Source organism: Salvelinus alpinus, chromosome 5 (assembly GCF_045679555.1).
Source record: "Salvelinus alpinus chromosome 5, SLU_Salpinus.1, whole genome shotgun sequence".
Taxonomy (NCBI): domain Eukaryota; kingdom Metazoa; phylum Chordata; class Actinopteri; order Salmoniformes; family Salmonidae; genus Salvelinus; species Salvelinus alpinus.
In genome coordinates this window covers 29,839,178-29,865,161 of record NC_092090.1, presented here as the reverse complement: position 1 = coordinate 29,865,161, position 25,984 = coordinate 29,839,178, and the positions used below count along the sequence as shown (strand labels likewise).

General features: G+C 42.8%; 1 protein-coding gene across 2 annotated transcripts; it reads right to left on the bottom strand.

Annotated features, from left to right (window-relative positions):
- Positions 1-1,712: 1,712 nt before the first annotated feature.
- Positions 1,713-25,650, bottom strand: LOC139575883 (rhombotin-1). Of its 2 annotated transcripts, none has more exons than XM_071401286.1 (4): positions 25,391-25,650; positions 9,353-9,566; positions 3,953-4,078; positions 1,713-2,262 (listed from the first exon to the last, which is right to left on the bottom strand). In XM_071401286.1, exons 2-4 carry the CDS (start codon positions 9,556-9,558, stop codon positions 2,157-2,159), a joined length of 438 nt encoding a protein of 145 aa, XP_071257387.1. In that variant the 5' UTR covers positions 9,559-9,566; positions 25,391-25,650; the 3' UTR covers positions 1,713-2,156. The 2 variants fall into 2 exon arrangements, with proteins under 2 accessions (XP_071257387.1, XP_071257386.1); XM_071401285.1 differs by having other exon boundaries at positions 24,824-25,649.
- Positions 25,651-25,984: the final 334 nt, after the last annotated feature.

Sequence of the window (25,984 nt, the reverse complement as noted above, 5' to 3'; positions counted from 1 at the left end):
GACACGGCCCAACTCTATGCCTTGTGACTCAGTGTGCAGAGTGGGTCTTAGTTCTGGGTTTGTGTTGAGGTATCACGTTTGTTTATATGACACTTGATTGTGTGAATGTTTGGGGAGCACAGGTTTTATATCATCTGTATGTACAGTACTGGTGTCACGGTAGGAACTAGAAAGTGAGGCGATATGCTATAACGTGTTCCAGACTTGTTAAGTCCCACTAATTACAGGGCTGGTGTTCACTCTGAGCTGAGAGCTCTGACACTATCAAAACATGTGATGTCATTGTGGCACAGTAATCCAAGGCGACTGACTGAGGGCCAGATTTGAACACTCAAAAGGAATCTATTTTTTAACATTGTACATTTAGAATAAGGTCTACAAAAAATATATGAATACATAGCATTTTATTTGGGGAGTTTTTAATACATGCCTTTACAGCAAGAAAAAAGAAAGACGGATGTTTGTTCTCTTTAATTACCTGTGTCCTTTTAATCCTTTTAACTTTTGAAAAACATTGTTAAAAGTTTTTGAGGTAAGTAACATTAAAGGGTCCATTTAGAGAAACGTAGAAGTTTGTTTTATATATTTTTTCTTACCCAAGGTGTTAGACATGCTTAAATGAAATTTCAATATGCTCAAAGACCCCAACTGGTTTCCTCACAATTTTTGCTCAGGATGAATGAAGCTAATTGCTTTAAATGGCAGAAACGCTGCAAAGCAGGTCTCCTGTGGCTCTGAGCCCATAGAAACAAGAATTACCACCAACCGATGAAAATCAAAAGTAGTACGACAAAGGATTGTGTCACCTAAGTAGCAATCCCTTAATTGCAATGCCTTTGTACATAAAAGCTATTCAGATCTGTTGAATATGCTCCGCTCTCTTTTAATACCCCATATGTTCAAGGCAAGCTTTGCTTATACTCATAATTCTCCCTTAAAGTGGACAGTTCCTTATTTTAGGTCTCAAACATTAAGGAACAAAGTTCTTTAAGAGGTTCATAAATGTAACATGTAACTATGCAATGTCTCAAATTTTTGGTTATTTTCTATCTGATACAGTTTCAAGTGATCTTTTTTGCTAATACAGTATTAACTAATAAAACTATATCATTCCAGTATACCACATTGTATATACAATTCTATTTCATAATAAGATGTATAACAAAGTCTTGAGTTTTGCTCCTTGCCTTCTCCCCTCAGATAAATAGTGACGGTGCCACCAACCTAAATTGGTTATTGCAGCTCCACATCTAGTTAGAATAAACTCAAATGCAATGAGCATTTATCTAATTTGTTATTTGCTGGTGCATTTCATTTCCCAGCCAATTCACACTCATAATCAGATGGCAATTAGCGAGGCATGATTCAGTGGGTGCAGACTCTCTCTCGCTCTGCGTTCTCATCCAAACACTGCTTCTTTCATGACACCTGCACGCTCAGTACAACAACACAGTCTGGAGAAGTCATTATTTTATTCCAAATAAAATCTTATTTAGTTCATTTGAAACAGCATTTCTAATTCCATCAGCACTCTTTGCAAAATGTAATAAAACTTCCTTTTTTCTCCACTGCTTTTTCAAAAATATTTTTTTCCCCCTCGCAAGGCTTTTTACAGCTCTGTGGTTTGATAGATGATAATGATATATCAACACATGGGACAGCCTCCTCAAACAACTTTGGTTTTGGTATACAAACAAAAAAAACTCACTAAGAACATTTAAGAATCTTTAATTCACACTAGTAATAAAATTGCATTACATTTCATAAAATAAATGTTCCAGTTTATATATACAGAGAAAACAGACTGTACATACCCTCCAAGGAAACGTTCCCGAAAGGGGAAAAGAATAAACAAACCCAAAACAAACGTCACAAAAACATACAAGCAATACAGTGCTCAGCTAAGCAGGCACAACTGTACATCAAAACTTGTAACTGCTCAGTGTTGGGGTGGGAAGGGGAGGGGCAAGGGTGGGAAAGGGAGGGGCAAAAAGTAGTACATTTACAATAGAGTCCCTATGGACTGATAAAGGGCTATTTAAAAAGTATTGTAGGCAAGCAGACAGACGCTCCTCTTCCCAAGTGCAGCAGAACATCCATGGCATCATGTGTAAGTACGGCGGGCCGAGGGTTCTGGTCGCTGCCACTGGGCCCGGCTATTGAACCTGCGTCTCAAAGCTGCCGTTCAGCTGGCCCTCCTCATAGTCCATCTGACACAGAATCATGTTGTTCTTAAGGAAAAACTTGTCCCCCACACAAAACCTGCCAGCCAGGAAAACACAAAGGCAAAGCATTAATAAAAAGGAGGACAACGTGGGGAGATAAAGGAGATTAGTAGCAGACAATATGACAGTTATTTGTGTTGACGGGCTGATAATGATAGCATTGCTCTAGGAGAAGAATGTGGTTGATTGAGATCAGCCGTTAAAGGCGATGGCCATTGCTGCTCTCTGGGCTTTGATTGTACGCGTTTGGCGACGTTGCTTGTTTGCAAATGCCATTGTTCCTTGTGTGTGATTCAAAGGCCTCTCTGATGGTCACTGAAGGTGTGGCTTTAAATACAAGTAGATAAAAAAATATATATAATTTCAAAGCGTGCAGACAAATGGACTGGCGCCCAATGAAAGCACAGACCCCTCCCAGGCTTGGCAAACAAGAAAAGCACCACACCGGTTTCCAAGGAAATTTTGCAACAGGGCGAGCTTTCCATACCCCAGTTTGGGTGCCAACGTGTATGAATGTTTCGCTAGGTTTCGAGTTATTGAAGAAAAAAAACACACCCCCAAGTAGGCCCACTGATTTTTTTGTTTAACCTTTATTTAACCAGGCAAGTCAGTTAAGAACAAATTCTTATTTACAATGATGGTCTACCGGGGAACAGTGGGTTAACTGCCTTGTTCAAGGGCATCCTTTTAAATGGCGGTGCTTATGTACTGTACGACACACAGCTTCATAGACAGAATGAGTGAAGATAAGAACAGACGTACTGATGGCAGGGCTGCTTATCAGGCTGGGCTACAGTAATGTGTTGGGCAGGAATAGGGCTGGCAGAGGGGCAATGGCTGTGGTATCAGTGAGCCAGTAAAGCCTGGGCCCATGAGTGGCTGCAGCCAGCATTCCCATACCCCAGCCAGGTGCTCACCATGGTTACTGACTCATCCCTGTGGAAGGTTAATGTGCTTGTGCTGTATGGATGGAGAGGGTCACAATACCCCATGATTAGCAGAGTGTTCTCTGTGCTGCACTGTGGTACTGTTATGGGATTGTTGCATTGTATTGTGAGGAGAGTATGTATGGATGTAATAGTGTAGAGCTCAGAGTTGAGGAGCGGTCAGGACCTAGGACGGAGTGAGCAAGGCTTTGGCCCATGTGGGTCACTAAGGTGTCTAGTTAACATAGTTAACATTCCTGGACTGAATAGCATACAGTATTTGTTTAAAAAAAAATCTGTTTAATTCCACTACCCTGTAGTGTGGTACCCAAACTTGTAAGGCATGTTCCCGTAGAGTGGCCTCTTGGAGGTCTATTGCTGTGGCTTAAAGTGAACCTTTCAACTAAAGCATTGTGAGTGTTGGCATTGGTCTGGCAGCTGTATCACTTTTGATACATGAGCTAATTTTGTTCCCCTCAAGCTTATAATCCCAGTTGTTTCTAGTCACAAAACACAAACAAGGACAAACTAATGGCAGGGTCAACATAGAAAAGAGTTAAGTGTTGCTAATGCAATGCAACACGCGTGTGCTTTCAAAATGGGAAGACAGACAACAAACAAATCTGTATTTACACAGACAGTCTTACACAGACAAAACAGATCTGTTGCACCTCAAGAGGCAGGTTTTTTGTTAAATGGCTAACTAGTTTGAGCTAATGGTCATTTCAGATCAGCATTACATATTTCAAAAAGGTAGTCTCACGACACAGTTGTGAGTGCTCTCTCTCTCTCTCTCCTTACCTCTGGTTACAAAGCTGACAGGCAAAACAGTCCAAATGGTAAACATTATCTCTGGCTCTCATCACCATTTCAAAGGCTGGGATCAGTTTACTGCAGGCAGCGCAGTTCCCTGTTGTACCAAAGAGCCTGGAAGAAAGAAAGAAAGAATACAGACAAAGATTAACGTACCTTCCTTAGCCTTCATGCAACAGAGGAGCGAACACAAAGTAAAGCCAAGAAAACCCCCAGAAAGAACGGTGAAAAACAGACCAATCCGAAAACATCTCATGTAATACACAAATCTATCTTGGCACACACTTGGTATTTTTTGTTAATGAGGGCTACAAACCTAGATGTTAATTCTTTGCTAATGATCTAATTAAAATGATCACATGGTTCTAATCCCCTTCTTCAAAGCCTTTCTCCTAGCACATAGCGAAAGCAATGAAAACAGGTCTGAGGCAACCAATTGAACTGTTGAAAGTTTTCTTATTTTAAAACCAAAGTACCTAATGAGACTTGCTCCAACCAAAGCCAGCTGGATTTTACACAAGAGGCTAAATTCTATAATGTAGTCAAACGTTCAAAATATTCCTGTTGCAAGGGTACTGCCTCGATCCCCCTCTGTTTCATTCATAGACTGCCTTGGAGAATGGCGGGGAGACCTTGGAGAGGTAACTAGATGTTTGGCAGTACACTGAACAGACGCACAACTCACATTTCACTGCTGTTTGTTTAAGCTTATTAGATAGGAGGCAAACGATGAAGGTCACAAGCAGAGCAAGAGGCACTGGTGTAGATCTTTCTCCTCAAAGCAAAGCAAAGGCAACTCCACACCAGAGCCTGCAGCCCCTAGTCACATTTACATTTTCCAAGCGCCTGCCCTTATGCTTAATTTGAAGATTTTGACTCACAGATAGATTTGTACATTCTGCAGGCAGGAAAAGGGGACAGCGCCACAGCTTTGCGAAAGGGGATCAGGCAGACGACAGCAGATTAACATACTGTCAGAGTGGCAAACACGTTCCCAAAGTTGTGGGCTCAGGAGACTCAGATGGAGAGAATAGTCAAAAGTTGGTATCCCCTCTCCATATTAGTCTCTGTCGGTTGCTCTCCCCTTGTCACAGAAAACATATATCCCTCCAGCAGACCCAGGGACTAATTAGAGCACACTGCCCCAGAGGAGAGGACTGCTGCTGGTGCCTTAGACTAGGAGAAAGAGAGCGAGACAGAGCTGTTTGGTTCTAATAGATACGAGGTGTTGAACAAAGTCATTGTTAGAACTGGTTACTGTTCCAGTAAAGTGTGTTGATATAGACCTCTGGAACGCTGAGCTTTCCATGCCACCCAGACGAGGTGTTGCTGCTCAAACCCACTTGGTAAAATGATTGTCAGGCTTTTAGATTTATTCATGTTATATTAGTGATTTCTTTCCTCTTTAACAGATGAAAAGGACCCAATATTCTATTCTGGATTGATTCTGTTATTATCAGCATCAGTTCTAGCTCAAACTAAACCAGGCTGTTATCATCTCTGTGGCCTGACTCAGACCTAGTCTGTCTTCTGTGTGTGTGCTGACCTGCTACTTGACTGGCCCTGTGAATATGGATGCGTTATTATATGCAGTGTTGTATGCATCCCAGGGGACATGTCAGTGATGTAAAGCCATCATGTAGGTTATGTTTCAGTGTTATGGCGGTGTGTCCCTGGACTCTGTGGTTGATATAGGGACTGCAGCGCACTTTGAGTAATAGACCGAGACGCTGTGCTGACCATTTAGTGGGAGGGCACTGTGGAATAGGGACTACAAAGACCAGCATGCATAGCACTAGGGAGAGCTGGGTGGGAATGAGGATCACAACACCTTAATTGCGATTCACCATACAGTAGACATTTGAGTTCTTTTAAGAATGATTACAAATCATAAGACTATTTTCTTCTGAATTCCCACATATTGTAATGGCATACTGTGTGACTGGTACAATCACAGTGCAGTAGCTCATGATGCAGTTACATTTTCTTGTCTGTTAGGATTAAGAAAAGTCAATATCCTCACAACTGGTATACTAATTATTTTGACATATATACGATTTTTCCAGTTTGTCCCATTGAAGTGCAGAATGAATGCTGCGGAAAATTTGAGGGCAGACTACATTGCCCCTCACTACAGACCCGCTGCCAATCCTACTTTGTTAAGAAGTCCATTTTTTAGGCAGGGTTTGAAGCACAGAAAGGGCCCAGCTTAAAATAGTGGTTCATTTAAGTGGATTAGAAGGTTACAAGTACTCTTTTGGAAGGTCACCCTCAAACTGAGACAATGGGATGGATTTTGAAGCTATATAATGTAAGATAAAGTGAAACCGGCCATTACCATGGTGAGGCCAGTTCGTGGGACTTTCCAGTGAGGGTGCTGAAGGACTTTCATAGTTGTGAAATGACCCGTCACAGCATATCTATTCAATCCATACTGTCTACAGTAACAAAATAGCATAGTGTGCTTGTAGAATTGAAATGTTAACTGAAATTTTAAACATGATCTTCAACAGAATGCCATAAAAAATAAATGTGCATTACCAAAAAGTCAGATTTAGCATGCCGTGAACTGTTCACTGCCAAGATTGAGGAAAAAAATATAAACACTGCAGCGTTGAGAGAAAACAAAATAGTTTATACTGGAAGTCATTTTCCTCCACTGATATTGGCTGGTTGAAACAAAATGAACTGCCATTAAAGTTAAAGAGCCTCTCCTCCATTGTTCCACTCCTTCAGTTATTGTGTGATTTAGCGTGGATCTGGAGAGACAGGTGTGCTTTCTTTAGCCGTTTGAACTTGCTGCTTCGCTAACTTCAAACTCTCCCCCTGCATGCCGGCATCATCTGCATGTCTTCTGTTCATTGAGATTGGACTTGAGCTCTTCAAGTCTTCTACTCTGTTCTAAACTCTGAGATTCACCGCTCAAATTTACAGTTTGTCCGATTTCATAGAAAGGAGAGCTACTGTATTAATTAATGTAAGGCGTGTTTTGACCTTCCTCAACAGTTGTGTCTTTGAAGGTGTAAAGCTTGCTATAATATATATTTAAAAATGTTGCCAGAAAATGTTACTACTTTATTTGAGGAAAGAAGTAAATGTTTTATTATAGTTATACATTTAAAAAATATATACTGTATATATATATTTTTTAAATCTCCAGTGGGTGGCAGAGATGTTTGACATACATTAATACATCCACAGATAATAAGATGTTTTAATTACAGTTTAATATCTACCTCCATTGCAGTGCTGATGGTACTGCGTAACTTACAAAGTCCATTAGCTTGAAAAAAAGTGCTTTTAAATTTCAAATAAAGGCACTCTACTTTGATAAGTAGATGACTGATACAGTATGTTCCCCCTAAAATATTTGTGAGTGAGAAGATAAAACGATGTCAGGCTTGGGGTTCGGGCGATCAAAAGCATGACTGGCTTGTCAACCTTCTTTGACGAGGTCGCCAGATCCTGAGTCCCAGACAAAAATGAAACACCTAATTAATCTATTGTTCTGCGTGATAATGAAAGTGTGGTAAAACTGCTAATAAACCAACCCAGTCTTTTACAACGGAGGGAATAGAATGTCAAGTGGATTCAGAAACTTCTGATCTGAGGTTTTAGAAGACGCTGCTGGCAGGCCAGGCAGGGGAGAGCGGGGGGAAGGGGGGTGTGCACAAGATGTTACCGGTGCTCCTGAGCTCCTGAAGGACGAACACAGACGGAGCTCCTATCATAATTAATGTGCGCATGGCAGGGCTCCAAACCCAGGGAAATAAAGTGTGTTTGATCCACCCTGACTGCATGTCTCTAATGAACTGCAGCTCCATACAGGAGGATTCCACTTCATTAATGGCGGTGAGGGGAAGTGTTCCCCTCTCCGTGCAGGACGGGGGCTCTGTGAGGGGATTACAAGGCCGTATGGAGCATGCGTCACCTACTTTAAAACTATAGGCTCTAAAACTGTCTCTTCCCTTGCTGCTGAGAAAGGGAACATTTTTAATTTGTTCCATAATAGAATTCATCTCAAACATCTCCAGCCATTAAGTGGCATGCATTTGTCTCAGGCTGAAGAGCAGACGAGTGGGCTGGATTTCATTAGGCCATCAGGGCCCAGGCAGAAACACAGAAAGCCCATCTCTCCCTCGCCTCTCCTACTTTACGTTTCGCTCCCTTGCTTCTTCCCTCCCACTCTAGCCCCCTCTGCCCCTCATTTTCTTCCCTCCTCTCTCACCGCTCGGCCCTAGTCTTGCTATGAGTTTGCTTTCTGCAGAGCTGCCTGTCAGGCCAGTTAGCCCATAGGAACACATTTTCATCAGGGAGCTGATGTCCACGATAAGGCCTTCATAATGGGGGAGAAATCAATCAGAGAGAGGGAGGGAGAAGCCGGCCCTTTTAGGGGATCATATTTAACCATGTCAAAAGCGCCACTCTTGGCTTAATAATTTTTGCCTTCTCTTGTCATTTGCTCCGTTTATTATGACCTCATCTGCACCATCTGCCCCTTCTGGGGGCAGCAGCAGTCTTAGTGAACCTCTCTCACTGCATCTTAACAGCATTAACTCTTGGTGGGAGCTGATGGATGGTAATGGCTCCTCTCAACGCCCAGCCCCTAAGCCCCTCTCGGTTGGGACCTGCTGGAGGGGCAGGGTGGGAGAGGGAGGGGAGAGACAGGGAGAGGCCAGGGGCAGCAAGGTCTCTAGGCTGGCCCCCAGGGGATGGTCTCAGGGGTAAATGGTAGGATCTCATTCAGAAGCCCCGAATGTGACTTAACACCCAGGAAATGATCATGTTAAATTTAGGAAGCAGATGGCAGGGTACAGGGGGAAAACATTGAGCCACAGACACTAAAGTTGAAGCTAGCCTGCCTGGAGTCGTCCCAGAACACAACATGACCCATCTCTACTGTTACTGAAACCAGGTCTGTACCGCGAGGGGAGAGAGTGTTGTGTTTATGTAAACAAGCAACAAAAAAAAAAAATGTTTCAATTTTTAAGAGAGCTAAAAACATACAAACGTGGAATTGGAAACTTTCCGCTCCGCCTTCCCAAGGCTTCAGATCAGAGCCTGAGGAGAGTCACACATGAGCATAATGGGATTCAGGCTTAATTGACACACATCTAGTCAGCATCGATATCCTATAATGAGGAACAAACAGGCGCTTGATCTACCAAAACAGCCTGGGAGGAAATGTCTTCTAAAAGCTCGAGAAAAACACTGGTTCACATACAAATGGACCCAAATAGAGAGCTCTAGTGAGAGGCAGGTTCATAGACATTCATGGTGGCGTTACCCTAGCAGTAGTGAGAGAGCGAGCACTTTTTAATGACACAGCTCTAGGTGGTGTGCGGCCTTTCTGTTCTATGAGGGGCGACTGACTGTGGCTTCTCTTACCTCAGGTAGTCCCTGCGACAGAGGATGAGGTTGGCTTTCGTGTAGAGGGTGGAGCCCACCTCCCCCAGGCGACAGTCGCAGCAGGCACATTTCAGACAGTCCTCGTGCCAGTATTTGTCCAGGGCCTTGAGCAGGTAGCGGTCTTTAATCTTGCGATTGCAGCCAGCGCACCCCTTCTGTTTCCCTTTGGGCTGGACGGAGAGCATCGGCACACCTGTAGCGATAAGGAGACAAACGCCGCGGCGTGATTCACTGCCCAGGAACACCAGTGACTTTTCATGTTCTCTTTTCGATAACGCTGCTGCTACAGCGTCTTGAGGCAGCAGGGCCTCACGAGAGAGAGGGCCACAGTGCACTGCCTCTGCTCATATGCATTAACATGAACACTCTTCCGTTCAGATAGGCACACAGATCACATTGGACTACATTCACGGCACTTGCTGCTCCCATAGAAACAGATGCTATATTACACCAGGTAAACCACACTAGGCAGGCAGGCCTACTGATTATTTGAAGCTGTACTCGTAACAGAGTCACAGACAGACCTCATATTGCTTACCGTGGTATTTACAGCATGCTGTATATTATGTTAGTCACCTACCATTTCATCAGCGCTCATTGCTCTGAACTGTCCACAGCTGTAAAAGCTTCTCATGGGCTTTGTTTGGTATAGATTAACATTAACCTTTTAAAACGCCTCTGACCACAAGAACGCTGCTCGCAGACCCCAGTGAGATATGTTATGGCCTAAGTGCCTCTCAGCGCGCACTCACACAGACACACACCACGCTCGCTCGCTGCATTACAGCCTTTCCTTCTTTTACACTTATCTGTACTCATGTGTCAGCAACGAGCGAGCCTGAGTAACTAAACCCGCAAATTGCCCCGCTGTCACGCAGGTCCCCTTTAAGTGTGCCTTTTAGCCTCCTAAAGGACAAATAAAGTCCATTTAATAACTGCACTAAACACTAATAGTCTATGTGTGGTTGACATTTGTGTTTGGACTAAAAGCCCCCCTCAGGCCACTGCTGGTACAGAGGCAGTGGCAGGCAGCACCCCTCCGTAGCACTAACAGGTCTGCCACAGCTGAAAGCACAGGACAACAGCTCTTAAGACACTCTCACACACTGAGCTATTGATCTGTCTAATAGAACACACGACGGCCACCGCTCGCCTCTCTGCTTTCAAAACACATTTCTCTCAAAAACCGGACGCAGCCTGCGTCACAGGGAGGGAGGACGGCCATCGCTTTGTATGTGGGTGCCTATAAAAACGGCAAATGCCCGATGGTTTAAAGACATGGTATGCTGGGAGGCTTTCATTGAATTTCCTAGCTTTTTCCCGCTGTAGCATTTATATAACTTTAGTACATTTTCTAGATGTTTTGTCTTTATCTTCGGAGGTGTGATCTGTTGTTGAGATGTTGTGTTCTAGTAAAGGCAGTTGCTATTGACCTACAGTATATTTGTCAGAGATGGCAGTTACAGGAGAGTAGTGCTCCAATGTGTGTGTTGATGTCCTCTGTAGTTGTGTTTGGATGTCAGTGGTGTTGGGCAGCCACCCTGTAGTTTCACTGGAACCATAGTAGTTATTTCCATGATAAACAGAGCCTCTGCTGATAGCTAGGCAGTTGTATCACCCAATGCCCCTGATTCTCCTCTCTGAGCATGTAGTTTTCCCCTGCACAAAAACCTCATAGCACTTTGTCACAAAGTACTTTGTTCTGCTGAATACCAAAGCACATGTTCCTGTCTCTCTTCCTTTGTCCTTCCCTCTGTCTCCCACACACACACACCCCTTATTGGATCCAGATTTGTTCAGCAATTTCTGACCATCAGTAATACTGTGAATGTAATATAATTAGCAACTCTCCTTTTAAAATAAGGGAAAGGGAGAGGGTGAGCTTGTTAGTTAAATTGATGGCTTTGGTTTGTATGTGAATAAGAGCTCTGGTGGTATTCAGCCTTCGTCCCATTTCTTTATCACAAGTGGAAAGCGGAGGCTAATTGGTCCAGCGCTGGTGATGGGAACCATCAATTAGTGTTCTGCCTACCCTCCAGGTCCCTCACCTCCTCCCTCCCCAAAACGGGCCCCTTGAAGCTGCCGCATTAGGATCACAAAACCCGCTATAACTACCAATGTTCTGTGTAAATGAAGCTAAAAAGCTTCAAATTGAAGCCACACAAGCTAAGGGTGGTCTGTTCTACCTGCATCTCATGGCTTGTTAGAGGAGCTCTCTGCAGGTATGCCAACAGTGCTCGCCTGTCAGCCTTCCACAGAACTAAAAACAATCTTAATGAGGAGAGAGAGAGTGCTGTGTGTGTGTGTGTGTGCGTTTGTGTGGTTTGTGCATGTGCATAGCAAAACAAAATCGGGTTTCCTCAATTCCCTCAGGGATCACACAAAAATCTTTAATTTGCCTTTTATGACAGCTAATTAGTTATTTTACTCAAAATCTTTGCTTTAAATAAGATAACTAATTATACACAAAGGTCGTTCCCCACCTCCAGAGAACCACTCGTAATTGGTTTAGACCACCACCCCCCCACATACCATTTACCCACCCTGTTACATAACATGTGTGTGCTTTACATCAACTCTGCAAAGGAGGGGGCTTTACCTCGTCTATGGAATGACTATACAGCACGTCCCCTGTTCCGGCCTCTTTGGAGCTCTCCCTATGTTGAGAGAGACATCCTAAACATCAACGTGGCAATGTTCTATTCCCTAACCCAGATTTGAAACTGCAGTGAGTCTGACACTCCTCCCCACCACCATGTACACAGTGCTCCCTCTATGGGCCTGAGATTGCTGCCTGAACAGAGGAAAAGTCTCAGATACATGAGGAAGCCAGGATGCTTACTGCACAGATCCTGCTGTCTCAGGGAAGAAACACATGCTTGAAGTCATCTACCAAAACAGCCTGTGGAAAATTGGCTCAGAAAACTCCAGTAGTAGCTACACTGCATGTAGCATTTCCTAAACAAAGAGTAGTGACAGAATAAATGAATGTATAAAACAAATGTCATGTCAATTTCCTTAATACCAGGAGAATCATTTTTTGCACCTGTCACCACACTTAGTACCATGTGAAATCCCTGAGTGGAACAGCGCCTTCCCAACCTGCCGCCTCTCCGAGAACAAAAAGTTACATTATAAAAGGAAACGGCTGCAGCCGAAGAGGCAGCCTCCACTTAATCCAATCCATTTAACAGATACAAGTGCCACTGACCTTCCCGTGTCATTTGGTGTCCCAAAAAACGTAGCTCGCTAGACCATGATTCATATTCCAACAGGGAATGCATTTTTGTCTTTTAAAGAGGGAGCTCTTGCCTTGCCAAATATTTTCCCCGAGAAAGAAATTAATTTGTCATTAATACTTGGTGTAAGGGATGTCATCTCAGTCTTTTTCCACCCCTCTTCTTTTTTAAAGACCTTATCTCTTAAGAATATGTATAGTTTTTTTTCCTTCATTGAAACTGTCAGACCATGTACTTTCCATTATAGAGATAGAAATCGGATGCTATGTAAGCCCATTTCAAGATCAGTTTTTACCGCTATCTAAAAATAAAATCTGTGGTAACTCTTTTGATGTATTTAACGTTTTAAAACTAAAATAAGCTGTTCGGTGCACTCGAGGAAACATTTTAAAGCATTGAAATGCAATTATCACATCTGCATGGCACATCCTCAGATTAGGCAAGGAGAGATGGAGAGAGAGAAAGAGGGGAGGATTTGCCCTCCGATCCCCTTTTCTCCTTCTCCTATCATACATCTGGTTGCATGCTAATCTGTTAAATAAGCACGTCTGAATAGAAATGTGTACAGTACATCACTACCCGGTGGGTGGGGTCACTCTCTGGAATTAAATACATTTGATCAATTAGGTGGAGTGACACCTTGATGTGACGCAGGCTCCCTAGGTTCCTGCGGAGGGAAGGGGATTGAATAGCATCACTCGGGCAGCGTCTTGTCTCTGGGGAGGCTGGGCTGAGTGGACCTCATCTCTGGGGCCCGTATAATTACTGCTCTCAGCTCACTGCAGTAAATAAGAGACTGGTAACCGCAATGACAGACGCTGAGAGATGCCCCTAGAAATGACATGCTACATTACTAACAACTGCATTCAACTGAACGGTGTTCATCATCTCCTCTGTGACTCACTGACTCCTGCAGAAGACATCAGACAGACACATTAAATCAGGCACTATGAATCTATACACTGATTCGTTTAAGCATCGCTCAATAAGGATATGATAGGCTTTAAAAACCACCTAACAGATCAACTCTATGCGAAAATGAACCATGCTCTCTTGGACAGCATTTCAATTCAGTCATTATAATCTAGTGTTTATTACTAGGCATTTCTTTCTACTATGTTGAGTGGGCAAAATTAAATCCTAGATTCTGGGTTGGTAAAAGCAATGTTCAGTCCTGTTGGTGTAGCCTAACCATTTGAGCTCCTTAACCAGTGGTGGCGTTGCTCAAGTAGAATTTCCGGTGAATATTGCAGTGGCTTGGAAGAGGCTGAAGCTGTAAACCCAGGCTTTTGTGTTCCCTCTCTCACTGTAAACGCTGTGGCCATGGCAATCCAGAATAGAATGTTGTCCCAGACAGGGCCGAGGCAGCCGCCATGGAGGTTAATGGGGATCGCAGGCAGATGTCCTGCCATTGTCTGCATGAATCAGCCCCTTTCAATCAGCTCACATCATTACTGTAATTGAGCCTGTAGACACCAATTCTCCTCTATTGCCAAGACAAAACACAAGACATCTGGTCATAATATCAGCTGGAATATAGGCCAGCTGAAAGGAGACAAATGAGTGCATTCAAAATGATAAGCATAATCAAGACTTTGTAGGATTCATATTACCCTCCGCAGTTGGAGCATATCGCTCCAAGACAGAATAAACACATGCAGTAGTCGTTCACAGGCCAATGCAGTCAATGACACATGGTTTTATATTCAGCATGTTTTAGACTAGTCCTGTGGGTTCTGTCTGGGTGTGATCTCTTACAGTATACTACAGTACAGCCACATTTCCAGACGGTTGTGTTATGAATGCTTGGGTCTGTGAGAAGTGCTTGCTGGGCTTGCATGCTCTGATTATGACATAATTAACAGCCCCGGTAAGTGGGGTAGAGCAGGGCCTGGTGCCGATGAGGAGGGGACTGTTCATTAACGAGATGCACTCTGGCAAACTTTGCAGCTTGCTGCGGCTAATAAGCCCCGGTGAAACGGAGCCCAGCCGTCCCTTGCATTGACCCTGGCCCTGCCCGGGATAAGGGAGAGTTTTGTCTCCTGAAATAATTGCTCTTTTCACGTTACAAGTGTCCTGACCCCCGTGATCGGCAGCCACTTTCCCCACCATAATTACTCCTGATCCGCTCCAAATGAGGCGACCGCATTAGGGCTGCAATAACACTGGCCTGGCTTCAAGCGCGGCGTAGGGAGTCTCAGTAGAGTGGCCTGGAACAGGGCTGCCTTTTCTCCAGGCCGCCGGTCATTTCCATCACGTCAGAGGTGCATTTCTTACACTTGAAGTCAGCATGGGCCCTTTTCTGTGTAGGCAGGGATGCTTACAGCACGATTTGTTAGCTCCTGGTGGCCCCAACTCACTGTGGTTTGGCTGCAGAAACAATCCCAATTAACAGATAACTTCATTAGGGTGTTTTTTCCCACACTTTCACCCCCTATTATTTTAAATGTATTCACATGGGGTTAATTAAAAAATAAATGTATCAGAGATATGCAACAGCTTTCTAATTAAATTCATTACTGCTTATTTTGAGATGAGAAACTGGCAGGGTTTCCAAGTTATTACAGAAGGCAACTTGTTCCAACACTTGGTTGTTCGCAAGCATGGTGAGATTACAGCTTTGGAAGGTGAGCTGTCGACAGCCCTCACACAAAAGAGAGCGAGAATAAAATAGAGAAACGCCCATCGCTCCTAACCCTCGTTATGCAGGGTTAGCTCCAAGAACTTCTGAAGAAGAAAGATCAGGGGAACAATTGGAGAGAGAGAAGAGGGGGAGGTGTCTGACCTTGTATCCAGCCAATAAACTGTTGCTAGGCCGGTTCTGTTGAGGGCCTGCAGTGTCAGTTTGTTTTTAGTGCTTAGTTAGGCTAGCTCTCTGAGCCTGCTGCTAACTCAACCTCTAGAAGCTACCTTGATACGCTACCTCTGAAAGGCGGCAGGTAGCCTAGTGGTTAAGAGCGTTGGACCAGTAACTGAAAGGTCGCTGGTTTGAATCCCTAAGCTGGCAAGGTTGAAAAATCTGTCGTTCTGCCCTTGAGCAAGGCAGTTAACCCCCAACAACTGATCCCCAGGTGCTGATGACATGTATGTTGATTAAGGCAGCCCACCCCCACCTCTCTAATTCAGAGGTGTTGGGTTAAATGCAGAAGACACATTTTGGTTGAATGCATTGAGTTGTACAACTGACTAGGTATCCTCCTTTCCCCGATTAGCCTGCTGCTAAATCAACCTCTTTTAGCATACTAACTCACCCTCTGTTAGCAGATTCAGAGAACTAGCCTAACTCAATGTAAGTTAATCTGCTAACTGAGCCTCTTTCAGGCTAGCTCTGAGCCAACTACTTCACCACAGTTCCATTAGGGTGACTGCCAGCGAAGCTGTCAATAACCCGGATAATGAATGCATCTTCATATGTGTGAATTCAATTCATTTTTTCACCGATTGCATTAGCATTTGAATAAGGCGATAAATCCATCTATTCTCCAACCAGATCTTTTCAGAGTTTGATAAAGGGGACAATCGTATCTGCCACTTCATGATTCCTGGCAAAATGTAACCATTAGCACTGTCACAGACGCTTTCCGCCATCCGGCACGGAATAATGCCCAAACACATTTTAGCCCACATTAAAAATGCATTCAGGAGGCATACATGTAGCCTCTAAAGTTTGTGTCACTCCCAAGGTCAGGAAGTGATGTATGAAATCCCCACTCCCCTGCAATTACAGCACACTTATTATTTCAAAGGATATGCCAGGAGACAGGTGTGCCATTCAGGGTCCGCGGTGAGTCGAAAATGGAGGGAAAAAAGAACCCCACACTGTGGTGAGCCATGTGGGGCGTTTAATGTTGAATAATGAGAATACGCCACAGGGGGCAGTTGTTTGGGGGAACAGGCCTCCAACGTCATTTAGGCAGCACTCTCTCCTACACCAGGGTTCTGTCTCCTTATGGGGTCAATAATGCGGCAGGTTGGATGCACGACAGGAGAGTAGTGCCTCAAAGGCCCCGGGATTGTAAGGGGAACCAAGCCAGGGTGGTCGCCATTGACAGTTCACACACTGATGATAGGGTTTTCATTAGGCAGGGCCCTTGACCTACTGCAGTGGTGTGTTCGCAGGCTAGGAATACTGTAGGAGTTATTGAGTCAAGATATTAGCTTCTCCAGATGTGTTTATAATAGGCAATGTTGTTTCATCACAGTCGACGTCTTAGATGTGTTACGCCTGCCATTCTGGTCTTTATTCTTCAATGCCATTTTTAAAACCCTAGCACAACTCTTGGGTTAAATGAAATGGCTACTCCATCATTGGGTTGACTAGTCCAGGGGAATCTGTCACATGTTGGTGTGATGGGGACAGAAAAACCTTGCCTGCAAGAGGGAATGGGTGTGTGCGCGAGCATGTGTATGTGTGTATCCGTGTATGTGTGTACATGAATGGACGCAGGGGGTTATTATGTTCCACACTCAGTTACCAATTTCAATTAAAGCTGACCACAATAGTAAGTGTGCATGGATCTCAGCTGCCACTCGTGTCTAATGGATCAAACTGTGGTTGTGTAGGCAAACTCATTGTCAGCAATGATTAAATCCTCAACTTCAATACCCGCTGCCCAATCTCCCCGCTATCAGTAGGGGAAAATAAACCTGCAATCACAGCCTTTAATTAGTTATTCAACATTTGATTTATTGAAGGTCAACCAATCGGAGATTGTTGGTTCTCAGCAAGTTGCCTCTCATTTAATGGACAGCACTCTATGCTGTTTGCTATTTTGTCTCTGTTGTGTTTTAAGTGGCATTGCCCTCCATTTCTTTGTAGACTGGTGTACTGTAGAGTTTATGTGCTTGACCTGAATACATTTATGTGACATTTGTTGGCCAACAATAGTCACTTATAGGCTTTATATTTAAAACGATTAGTATCACAGCCTTTATTTGAGAGTACTTGAAAGTGAAAAAGCTTTAGTTGCCTGAACAGAAAATAAAAGGATATCTGCCTTTAAGATCTTAAGTACTTCTGTTGGAAGTGGTTGTTCTTTAGCCTGTCCTCTACTCACTGCATGCCTCCTCCTTATCCTTCAGAATTGACCTAAAATGTGAGGCAGCCAAAAGTGCTGAGCATCTTTCATTATGAAAATGGTATCAGTACAGCAACACCTTTAAAGGAGCACGTCTGAAGGGTTACCGTTTTCAGAAGCTAAAATGTCCCAAAACATTAAAGCACCTCCCTCATCAGAATGGCAAATTGAACTCACATCCTCAACTGAGAAGCAGTACCTGAGCCATAATTGAGTCACCACACATGCGAACACCAACACACACTCCACCCAGGGTTCAATAATCCCAAGCAGCTTCCTAGGAAAACTGAGATCTCCCTGGAAGAGAGAAATACATTTGAGTTAATGAGTGCCTCCAAAGGCCTCTACCCCTACTGAGCAAAACACACACACTTCCATCTACAGCAAGTAAACAACATGAACCAATACGTATCATGGGACTATTTCAGGAGGGATTATACAAGGTCTTGCAGTTAATAGGCATAACGGCAGATCAATTTGTTTCCAAATGGAAACGTGCATGCACAAACAGACTGGTACAATTATGCCGCAGTATTCAATTCCCACATAAATTATTCTTTACAGCAATCACTAGCTCATTTAAACATTCAACAAAACAGCATTCCTTTTGTATGTCTAAATATCTTTCAAACCCTATTTCGAATCCTTTTCACTGCATTGTGAACTAACAACCTGTTACTGTAAAGTCCAGGGGGGGGGAGCGAGCGAGCGAGAGAGAGAGATTGTTGCAGTGACAATACAAGACATCATTTACCAGTAAACTTAACACACAAAACCAATGTATTGGAAACATATCACAAGCTTCACGATCAAACTCTTTTAGAGCCAAATTTAAACGTAGAGAACAAGATCATATCGGCGCTGTCTTTTCAAAGTTAAATAGTGCCTGAAATGAACACTGCAGAATGACCAAGTGAAACCAGAGAGAGGATGGGAAGGGAGACGAGGCAAATAGGTCAATAAATACATGTGAGAAGAGCTGTAATGTCATGGAGAAGAGTGTAACAACCGGCTTTAGCATGGCAGAGAGATGTGGGTTTTCGTAATGAAGTATGTATGCGTCTCAATGACCGTGTATATCTGTGCAAGAGCAGTCCACCTCAGACAAGGCAGCTCAGCCTTGCAGTGAGTGAGTGATTCCTGCTATAACCAGACGAGTCAGGAGAATAGTATATACTTTAAAGACCAGAGAAAGTCAATTAAAAACCACCAACTGTAAAATCATCAATATGGAACTGTATAGCCTCTCATTAGAGCATACACAGTATGTACTATTAGGCTCCTGCTGCAGGGCTACTTGAGACACCATCACAGAGATTTCAAAAGACCACAATGTGAAGCAGAAGAACACTACTTGTGTATGAATCAAAGGTCAGTAAGGTTATGGGTGTGAGTCAGAGAGAGACCGTTCTAATGCATGTATGACTGGGGCATTACCTCTGAACAATGAGCGTGTCTGCATTACCTCGGTCTTAGAATTAGGATTTACAAAACCGGAATGGACATGAACCTTCTTATGATGGGATAAAGGTCAACCATTTTGGTAAGGGAATTGGTCAACCATGGTTTGCCAGCGCTGTGATAAGATAGTGTAAAATAATGAATTTATCTGCACTGTATGTTTGTTAGCTAGCAAGCCAGCCTTCCAGTTTTAGAGGAATGATTCCTTACATTTCTCAAATTAACTGCCATTATGCCAACATTCCATTCAAACAATGCAGTCCATCCACAGCCATACACTGGTTGAAATCAGTTGATGATGGGACTTAGACAAGATGTAAATGCAACAAGTACTGATATTGTATCATATAATAGCCTTCACAGCTATCCAGGAAAACTAAAATAAAGACAATTATGGTCTGTTACTATTTACACTTGAGTGTACAAAACATTAGGAACACCTGCTTTTTCCATGACAGACTGACAAGGTGAATCCAGGTGAAAGCTATGATCCCTTATTGATGTCACTTGTTAAATCCACTTCAAATCAGTGTAGATGAAGGGGAGGAGACAGGTTAAAGAAGGATTTTTAAGACTTGGAGACAATTCAGACACGGATTGTGTATGTGTGCCATTCAGAGGGTGAATGGGCAAGACAAAATATTTAAGTGCCTTTGGTAGGTGCCAGGCGCACCGGTTTGAGTGTGTCAAGAACTGCAGAGCTGCTGGGTTTTTCACGCTCAACAGTTTCCTGTGCGTATCAAGAATGTTCACCACCCAGAGGATATCCAGCCAACTTGACACAACTGTGGGAAGCATTGGAGTCAACATAGGCCAGCATCCCAGTGGAATGCTTTCACACCTTGCAAAGTCCATACCCCGACAAATTGAGGCTGTCGAGGGCAAAAGGGTGTGCAACGCACTATTAGGAAGGTGTTCCTAATGTTTTGTACACTGTATTTTAGAGATTTTTTTTTTTACATAAATGTGGTATAAAACCCATACAAACTTCATAATTATATGACAATATTTTAGGTTGACAATAATTCCTTTACACAACTTCTGATACATCACGCCTTACTTTTATTTTCCTGCATAAGTAAAATCTGGATTATGCTTCTACTGGCATTCATTCCAATTAGACTGGTTTGGATTTCTCCCTGATCAATATGGCTGTCATTTTCACCCCATCCTGGAACTTATGACATAGCCCTTCTAGTAATTTAATAGGATCGCTATGTCTGAATGCTGAGCATGTCTGCATTCATCTCAGGTCTCAAGGTGAGAGATAAGGTTGTTTTGAGATGTCATAAAAGTTGGTCTAAAATGATCATTCATCTAAAAGGTTTTCTGTGTAACGTTGGAGTAGGCATCCTTGGAGCTTTAGAGAATTCCGTGTTTACTGACATCATTTTGCACCCCCCCCCTCCACGCACTATTTTGAATAAAACAGGTGGATGTTGTGAAGTGCAGGTTGAGAAGAATTTCTAATGACAACGGAAACAGTCTTTGTCAGTCTTTCTCCCATGATGCATAGGGAAAATGGATCTTAGTTGTGAGAAGTTGTAATATAACGTGAGAGCATGTGGCCTCTGGATATGATAAAAGGATGCTCGAAGAGCTCAGGAGTGCATCATTGAGTTAGTGTGCCTCTCTGATGAGAGCAGCCATTTGCACCAGAGGAAGGTGGGTACACTAGTATCTTGCTTACATGTGTCTTTCAGTTCCCATTCAGCCCTTTGAGCTCCACTGAAATTATGGGAAATTATATGCATCTTCTACAGTCACTGATGTGAAACACTCAATTCTGATAGGGATCTGGTTTGGGGTGGGAGACATCATTGGGTCTGGTGAGAACTGTGTGTATGCAAGATCATAGTAGATAAAAAACACTGAATTAAGCACTCACTGTTTAAAATTGTGAAATTAATTTACTGACATCAAATTCAGCATGTTGGATGTGAATATATTTGTTGAAGTGTCCTGTTGCATATTGAACAGATAGAGAGAACAGTTATGGCAGTATAGGAGTGTATGCATAGAGCGTAGAGGGCACAAGTAGTGAGTGAGAGGTGTGAATGTGTGGTATGTTTTCCATGCCTACGTCACATTGGAGTTCATACATTGTAATTGAGTTATAACTGTTGTATGAATGATATCCCTTTGTAAATTGTACATGGCCTGTTTGTCCATATGAGACATTGCAAAACATGTCTTCCATTAGTGATAATAACGAATCATTCAGGTTTACAATAGTAGAATGGCAAGACATATTTGACCAAGCAAGGTTTATCAGACAGTTGTCCACTGATACGTCAGTGATATCCCCACTGGACTGGGAAGGTATTCAAGTGAAAGAGAAGAGATGTGTTCCAATAAGGAAGCAGGTGGCATGATAAACCATCTTAATAACTAGATGTGACCACACAATATGAAATGTTGAAATAACTTGTAACATTGTTCAGAGCCCAGGGCAAAGGATACCGATGCAATTTCAATATTTGAAATTGGCAAGTTTAATTTAGAGTAAGAACAAGCCAATAAGCTGAGAAAATAGCAAATATAAGAGAGAAAATTACATTTGAGGAAAAAAAGCAAAACGACTTAAGAAATGTATGAAAGTAATCTCCAACTGGAAATTAGAAATCAAACCGCAGAAAGGGAATAACAGAAAAGAAATATTACTGTCCACTTTCTAAATCAATATGACATAGCTACAAGACAGAATTACCATGGTAACTCCGGTAAAGAATGAAGCAATTCTTATTATTTCTAAATAAAAATCAGTGCCTGAAGCCCAAGTTTTATTACAGTAGCCGACAGATCACGTCTCTGTATTCATTTGAAACATTGCTTTATGAATGTACACATTTCATTGGACAGGCTTCTCACGGGGTCGTAAATTAAAGTGCAAAGGTAACCAAGAATTTATCATCAGGTTTTAGGATTGGAGGTTCTCTTCAGCCCAGGTTCTTAGAAAGCCCAGTGGTGCGAATGATCAGCCAAAGACATGTCGACAATGAGGACCCAATTATTTCTGCTGCAGCTGATAGTTCCTAATACCTTGAAGGAAATAAATGGCTGAATTGCTCTTTTCCACTAGAATTAGAAGTCAATTGGAAACTTTATATTAGAGGGCAAAAATAAAATGTTCACCTGGAATATTTGGGGAAGGTGGTGCCATTCATTTCTAGAGACATCCATATTAAGTCATTTCAGGATGTGGTGCTTCCACAGTGCACATCTTCAGAATACCAGATGTACTATATTTTCAGACTGGCTTAATCTGTCAATATAGTTTTATGGGGAGGGAGGGTATAGTTAGCTAGGAACAGAATGTCTGAGGTGGACAGAAAGCCTAGTTGATATTCATGACCCACTTGGTATACATGTTAGTGATATGAGCAGGTGGTTCCAGTCCATCACTGTTTTCACATTTAATGCTAACACACACACACACACACGGTAAAGACCTTTAATCCAATCAATTCCATTACAACGCTAAGTAACCAGTTATTACACTGGAGCTGGAAGTCAATGTGAAGTTGAGCCTTGTAGTAGGTCAAAACATGAATGTAAAATGTGTGAGTGTTTAAAAATAGGTGGAGAGGGAATTGATTTGTATCCTACTTTCTCAAAAGAGATTTGAAAAGTTGGAAACAAGATTAGCTTTTCTCTAGAAGAGAGAGAGCTGTCTGGTTATTTCCCTAGATCGTTGTGGGGCATCAGACCTCCTAGAGACTTCACACATATTCACAAGTTCAGCACTGTTAAAGCCAAAGTGTTTCAATAAAACTTAGGCTGTCAGACTCAACATCTGTGTTCTTTTTTCCCTAAGAAAAAATGCCCTCATGAGAATAAGTCTCCAATTTATGTGATTCAAGGCAAAAAACAAGATCTTAAAAGCTGCATGGTGGTCTTATCACATTACTGTAGGCTAATATATGCAGAATTTAAGAAGTATGCTGAACTGCACACACACACACACACACACACACACACACACACACACACACACACACACACACACACACACACACACACACACACACACACACACACACACACACACACACACACACACACACACACACACACACACACACACACACACACTTGCCTCTTATGCACAGTAGGCCAAATGGCTTTAGTATGGACACTGTAAAATGCAGGCAATGTCTCTGAGCCAATGGATCACTAACAGCCTGCTCTAGCTATGGGAAAGCACAGATCCAAGCACCCCCCCCCCATCCCCACCAAAATGCCAGCGCAGTTTGTCGGCCCCAGCAAGCAAAGGGTGAAGCTTTTAGGCAATGAGCAGCAGGTGATCTCAGCTTTTCTGCAAATCCTAATGCTCCTAAAAGCCACTCTCCCTGGTTCTGTAATTGGGCATCAGTAGTTAATGTAGTATTGACTGCATTACATGCTCCTGTGCATCCTTTCCCACTAATGCCATTTGCATCACCTTATACATTTACCATATTGCTTAGCCAATAGCTGTTAAAAGCATCTGAATCATGAATCATATAGGGAACTTTTAGTAAGACAGACATCTAAAGGAGACAATTTACAGTTGAGTTAATCTGGGTACATTAGCACAACATAGATTCAGCTAGACAGACCAATTTATGTTTCTACTGCAATCCCTTTATTGGTTTTTAGATGGGTAAGTGAAAGGATGCTCGGCTAAGAGATATGAAATATCAATTTTCAAACATAAATAATGGGTCGCAAATGCAAGCCATTACTTTTGGGGGGAAAGCCTCTGGCTAAAACCAAATGTGTGATGACAGTATTCTCTGAGATATGACCAGAATAGCCTATTTTCGGTCCTAGAAGGCTGTGAGAGAAGGTATTAAGTAGCCTACCTATTAACAATACAGACCTCACCAGAGATCAGCTACACAAGTGATATAAGTGCTATCCAAAGTAGTTTGTTCTACACAAACTGATAACAGAAGTTAAGTGATCCAGTTTCACAACAGTTTCTTCCAAGTTTGAGGTTTTTGGTTAGCTTAATATTTTTCTATGCATTCTATGAAATATACTATTAAATATCAACTTACACACAAAATAGGACGCCAAGAGAGACAGGTTTGTTCTAAAGTAAAAATGTATGGGATTACTTGCTCATTAACCTACATAGCCTATTTCAAAATAGACAGGTATTGCATTAGGAAAGGAAACTGCCATCCCTATTGCATGGTGCTATCCAAAATTTGCAATCAAGTTAAAATCACTCGAATTGCATCTCCCATCCTGTGCTGATGTCAAAGAGCTGCTTCGGTAACTTCAGAGGATGCGAGGAGCACTTTAGGCAGAGAGAAAGCGGGACCATGTTACAGCCGTGTTGTGTTGCTACGGTTGAAATGCCCATCATGTTAACAGTCATTTATAAACATAAAGCTCCAAATTGCAGAAGACATGTAGTCTGTGAGCAATAAAATAGGCGTATGTGTATGTGCGTGCTGAGAACTTCTAATGGATGTTGAAGTAAAATAGCAAGGTTCTTCACGACAAAAAAAACGCAAATAATTATTACCGGGTATCCAAATAAAGTCTACTAGACCTTAATTTATATCCTGAGGTTAATTTATATCCTGAGGTAGGCTGGGTTATCTACCTAGTACAAAAACAACACTGTTCCAATGTGACATCCAGATGAAATACCCATCGTCGGGGGTGTTACTCACTCTCTTCCTTGTCCAACACCATCGTCCTGAGGAACGAGAAGTCCGGCTCCAGACGATCCGTTCTCGGCTCCAGCAGGCTTCACCAGTCGGTGTGCGCAAGGCTTCTCTTAGAAATGAGCTTTGAAACAGCGACCGAATCGTCCTTATGTGTTCAGAAAGCTGAAAATTCACGAACGCTTGGCTCGTATCTGCGTTAGTAACGGAAACCTTTGTAACATGAACACGCGTTTGAATGTTATTCTAGGCAATTGATAATATAATGTATCCGTGAAAGAAAGAGCGGTGCCCGCGCTCAGTTTGTTCTTGCTAAACACAGAAAATTGTCTCCCCGGACTAAACTGCAACTGCAATTTACACCCGTAAAACAATGTTGGTTGGTCTTCGTAAATGCCATACGCAAACAAAGAATGGAAAGCAGTAAAATCTACTGAATATGTAACTGTACTCGTATCAAACGCTTAGACTAGACGACAGAGAAATTCTCCCCCCGTTCTCATTTGCTCCGAAACTGTAACTATATTCAAGAAATCCAATTCCAGACCTGACAACTGCTAAAAGCATACTCACACTGCCTTTCTCTCCAATTTATGTGCTGCGCCCGCTCCTGCTACGGATAAAGTGCGCGCAGTTCCCAGAGACCCTCAGATTCCCCTGTTAATTAAATCAATTCATTATGCTCAGATCTGATTAGCAGCCCTTCCCCCCTCTTTGAATCAATTATTCAATACACAAACATAATTGCTTGTGCCAGAGGTGTCTAAGTATTAGCTTATTTAACTCCAAGGACACTAATTACCCCTAGGGCAAGGGAACTTTTCTCATTAATTCTGACAAAACACAAAAGCACAGCTAAGGGAAAGTGTGCGTGCGTGTGTCCCGGTGTGTGTGGTGTGCGCACTTGGATGTGATTGGTCTGTCTGTGAGTGCGTGTGCATGCGTCAGTGTGCGTGCGTGTGTGACTGAGGGTGCCAGCGTGCGTGTGTCTGTGTATGTCCGTGCTTGCGTGCGCGTGTGTGTGAGTGTGTTTGAGAGAGACAGAGAGAGAGAACGGGAAAGAGCAAGAGAGAGACAGAGACAAACAGACAGTTTTACAATGCAGGTTTTACATATTGCGCACGACACGTGCATATTATTTATTGTTTCCCCTCTCCATTATTTTCA